We start from the raw sequence: 4,447 nt of genomic DNA, 5'->3' as shown, positions 1-4,447 counted from the left end.
ATTCAATCAAACTTTAATTATTACAATAAGAGGGAGCTATCCAATTTATTTCGGATATCTTTTAGCAAACTTGATCAAGATAAAATCTTACAATAAATAAATTATCATCATTTAAGATTTATGAGATGCAATAATGGATGAAAGACTAACAGTTTAAAGGCTTATACTGAAATTCTTCATCTCAATGTTGTTTAAATCAAAATCTAAAACTATAATTTTGATTCAAACAGCATTAGAATGGAAAGGTGCAAGGGCAAAATGCAAATGAAGTATTTGTAATTATTTCAACAATGTTTTGTTGTAGCCTTTGAGTGAGAAGATATTGTGAAATTAAATAAAGATGCATGTTCAAGATAACTGTTATATCTGTTCATGATCTTTATTCTGTTGTTATTTTTATTATGATCTCTGTTCTATAGTTTATTTTTTTGATAAATGCAATAAAGTTCATTGATAATTCAATGAGATAAAATTCATAAAAATGTATGATACATAATACAATATCAATTGGCTCTTAAATTGGAAAAAGAACTATCTTTCACTACAAATTTATTATCTAAAGATTTGAATGAATTTATTACATCATCTGATAATTTTTAGTATTTCATTAATAGTTTTTTTTAGTTTAGTTATCTTTTCTTTCTTTCTAGCACCATCAAATTCAGATGAAGTTGGGCTTACACCTGATTCGTCTCCTGAGTAAGTATTTATTCTATTTTTTGGAATTTATTCAAGTATGAAAGTGTACATTTAATAAAATAAATCTTTTAAACAGATTAGCAAAGAGGTCCTGGTTCGGAAGCCTTATGACTAGTGAGAGAGACGAAAACCATGTAATTTTATTAAAAGACAGGCCGTTGAGTTCGGTGAAAGCTGATCTGATCCATGCCTTTCTCTCGGTAAATACCTGTGCATACCTTTTATTATTTTTATTGCTGTTAAAAAAAGAAAGAAAATTAAATTTGAAAAAACTTTCAGATTGCAGATCTGAGTCACAGTGTGGTTTCGCCAATGTCCTTCCGGGTAGAATACAAAAGGCCTGGTAGCTCAACTATGTTTCAGAGAAACGTCCGGTTTCACGTTAACATAACCTTAGTTAGTGGAGGAGGAAATGACGAAAGGAATGGAGACAGACCGTCACTTTATTGTGTTAGTTTTACTCTGATATCAGGTAAAGTAACCAGTCAATTTTATACAAATTTGAATTTGTAGAAAGGAAATTCATACTTTATACTTTAATTTAGATTTGTGTTGATGTACCTAAATGTTATTTGGTTTCAGATAGACCCAAAAGTGGTTCTCCTATGATGGTAAATTAAATTCTATTCAAGTTGTTATTTCAATTTTTTATCCCCCAGGTCCAATTAGACGGTTCAAAAGGTTATGCGAACACATCCAAGCCCAAGTATTAGGTAGACGACCCAACCAGTCTCCGAGAATCAGTCGAAGACCGACGGCAGAACTGAGTGACAGTTCTTCGTGTGGTTCTGAATCTCTGAGTCCTACGCCGACCCGTGTCCAAGTTGTAGATGATCTGGCACTAACAGCAGCCACAGTCACAGCCATGGCCGCCATGTCGCGTTGCAAATCGGATCAGGATGCGACGGCAGACATATTTGAACGTGAAGCAAAGATATCCAACCAGAGGAGAGAATCTAACGGTAGGAGACTGAGTTACGAAACACGCAGCACACGTGACAAAGTGTGACCATAATTTAATCCAACGAAATCGTTTGTTTTAGATCTTTAGGAGCCTCGCGATTGGTTGGCGATGAAGCGGCCGCGAGGTCGACCGCAGGGTCGACACGTCTCCTAGATGCTTAACCTTGATTTCAAATCTCCCTTATACTTTCCTGAAAATTGAACCTTCGTCCTTAGGTTTGCCGTCCGAAGAAGTTTGTTTAGAGAATAGTTGAATTTTGTTTTTCTCCAATGAGTTAGCGACTTAATATCCAATGGGACTTTATGTCGTGTGTAGACAGAACACGAAGCTCTGTCTTGATGTATAGAACATGTATTGTAATGTGATGGAATAAACATCCTGTTTTCTTACCATCTCTATGCTATAATGGCAGTGGCCGTGAGAAAAAAAAGTCTATCAAAACGGTATGGGACATATTGTGCGAAAGATCCTTTAATATCTTGTACAATCATATTAGCATAGAATTAGTGAACTTATTAAATATTTAAAAACCCCATCAACCCTAAAGCCGGATCATGTACGATATCCCATTAGGCTTTAGGTGCCAGAAGTACCATAGATCTGGCGTTAATTAACAATTCCTACTACGGCCCGAGCCGAGAATTTACATATTCCTAAGCATCACAGTATGTCCCATACTAAAATCATAATTACATTCAATATCATTTTATGCAACATACTGGGAATTTTGCATGTGGAGATTTTTTGCTCTCTATATTAATCTTCCAAGAAACATTAAACTCAGGACATCATTCTACAAATCATCAAGTATTAAAACAAACGATTTAAAAAGAAATTACTAACAGATGGAAAGAGAGGTGCTCACGACTCTACTAAAAAAAAAAGACAAACAAACTTTTTATATCTATAATTTTCTCCTCTAGGAAAAATATATTGTATACATTTTATTTATTTTGCATTTTATTATGGTGGTTTATTGTTTTTTATATATCATTTGCAATACTGTATATACAGTAAAAGTATTAAAATTTGTTTTCTGACATTTGTGTTTTGTGGTGAAGAAATTAAACAATTGAAAATTTCAATTAAAGACGAGGAACGGAAGAGACAGCAATAAGAAAAAAAGTCACCCCTCGACCGTAATCGAAAAATTACAAATTATTCTTATATTTTTTCAATTTTAATTATTTCAGGAAACTACTATTAATAATGTTCAATAGTTCACTTGACAGATTATAAATAGAATTTCATTTTTTTTTTCTTTGGTTTTACAACCATTAAACTTTTGTCAAATATTGAAGAAAAATCAATAACTGCAGCTACTTCTAAAATGAAAAAATACATTTTTTTGTTATTTTTTTAGAAAGAATAACATAAGCGTTTACTTCAAAACCAAAGTTTTAATCGTTCCGTTCGTGATTAGATTTACTTTTGTCTTTATTTATCGTTGAAGTTTAATTCGTAAATTAGTACTTGATATTTTTTATTTTGTATTAAATAATAAAACTATACATAAATAATTGGGGATAACCTTTCCAAAAGTTTGACTATATGGAAGGACGACAGGATTTATTTTAATCGTCGAAAATTAATTTATTACCTCGCTACTCTGTTTGGCACCTAATATCATATTTACTGGATTTTCTAGGTTATCTTGAAAAGCCTTGAGAAATCTTGCAGCGGACGTTTCGTCGACTGCTCTTCCATCGAAAGATAAAGTACCGGTCATGACCGTCTTCACTTTCCCATTTTCGTCCAGTTTGCTCTGGAGTGTACCGACGGCCAAGATGGACGACTGGGGAGGATTGATGACGGCAGTGAATTCTGTAATTCCGTACATACCCAAATTCGATACACTGAAATTAAAATCTTTAATAAGTATTGTGATGATTAAAAAAATGCATTTCGTGAAGCTTTGCATAAATTTTAATCGGTAATGTCTCTTATAATGATCAATCACTACTTATAGTCTAAAGTTATTCTTAGAATTTTATCTTTAGAAACTTAGAATATCTTTCTTACTTTTTTAATTAAGCCTTAAAGTGCCAATTATAATAAGCTCTACGAAATTCTTAAAATATAAATCTAATTCAAATAACCTTTGTTGGTAATAAAACTTTTCTAGAAAGCTTGAGCACTTTTGGGCTACGTGTCCACCTTCAGGAGCCAATAAATGAAAAAATGTTCTATTGCCGAATCCTAATGATAAGGGTAAAACCCACAAATACTATAGTTCTAGAAGAGTTTTTGCACTGAAAAAAACAGCTTTAATATTTTCCAGGCTAAATTAATTTTCAGACTTATTTTAAATAAGTCTGAAAGAAAATTTAAAAATAATTTATTTATTATGTATGATATATAATTTAATTTACGGACAAACTTTATGGCATTGTTAAATAAGTTTATATTTTAGACCTATTTTTTTCCACTCAAAATGACATTATAGAACACATTTCTGGGAAAATGGAGTTCATGCTCATTTTATAATTAGTTTGCAAAAAATATTTTACATTTTATTAAGTTATTCGGATCACCGGATCCAGCTCATTTGGGAAAATCTAACATAGGATGTCAAGATTTGCTTTGAGAATGGTGTTTACAAACTTATTATCAACAAGAGCTAATAGCAGATTTGTACATATATATATTAAACAGTGGGAAAAAACAAAAAAATGGTCAGCATGCAATGTAATATAGTAATTTGACGTTAATGGTATTGCAACAATACCGTTAGTGGTTGCTGCCGATTGAATAAAGTTTAGATTGCATTAAATAGACAACTGT

At 31.9% G+C, this 4,447-nt stretch overlaps 1 protein-coding gene across 2 annotated transcripts; it reads left to right on the top strand.

The window, feature by feature from the left end:
- The first annotated feature begins 516 nt into the window (after positions 1–516).
- Positions 517–2,634, top strand: LOC111617065 (serine/threonine-protein kinase BRSK2-like). 2 transcript variants are annotated; one of them, XM_023358400.1, is made up of 5 exons: positions 554–699; positions 776–899; positions 979–1,171; positions 1,359–1,661; positions 1,743–2,634. In XM_023358400.1, the coding sequence occupies exons 1-5, from the start codon at positions 569–571 to the stop codon at positions 1,748–1,750; spliced, it is 759 nt and encodes a 252-aa protein (XP_023214168.1). In that variant the 5' UTR covers positions 554–568; the 3' UTR covers positions 1,751–2,634. The 2 variants fall into 2 exon arrangements, with proteins under 2 accessions (XP_023214167.1, XP_023214168.1); XM_023358399.1 differs by lacking the exon at positions 1,743–2,634 and having other exon boundaries at positions 517–699; positions 1,359–1,708.
- The last annotated feature ends 1,813 nt before the right edge of the window (positions 2,635–4,447 follow it).

Source organism: Centruroides sculpturatus, unplaced genomic scaffold, assembly GCF_000671375.1.
Source record: "Centruroides sculpturatus isolate CEXI.00-Female unplaced genomic scaffold, Cexi_2.0 scaffold4650, whole genome shotgun sequence".
In the NCBI taxonomy this organism is placed as follows: domain Eukaryota; kingdom Metazoa; phylum Arthropoda; class Arachnida; order Scorpiones; family Buthidae; genus Centruroides; species Centruroides sculpturatus.
The sequence above is the reverse complement of the archived record's forward strand: the minus strand, read 5'-3'. Positions and strand labels throughout refer to the sequence as shown.

Bases quoted from the DNA above. Each gene is read 5' to 3' on its own strand.
- LOC111617065 (XM_023358399.1), top strand. From the start codon at position 569: ATGAATTTATTACATCATCTGATAATTTTTAGTATTTCATTAATAGTT. The intron at 700-775 runs GTAAGTATTTAT...TCTTTTAAACAG, and splicing joins ACACCTGATTCGTCTCCTGA to ATTAGCAAAGAGGTCCTGGT. The intron at 900-978 runs GTAAATACCTGT...AAAAACTTTCAG, and splicing joins TGATCCATGCCTTTCTCTCG to ATTGCAGATCTGAGTCACAG.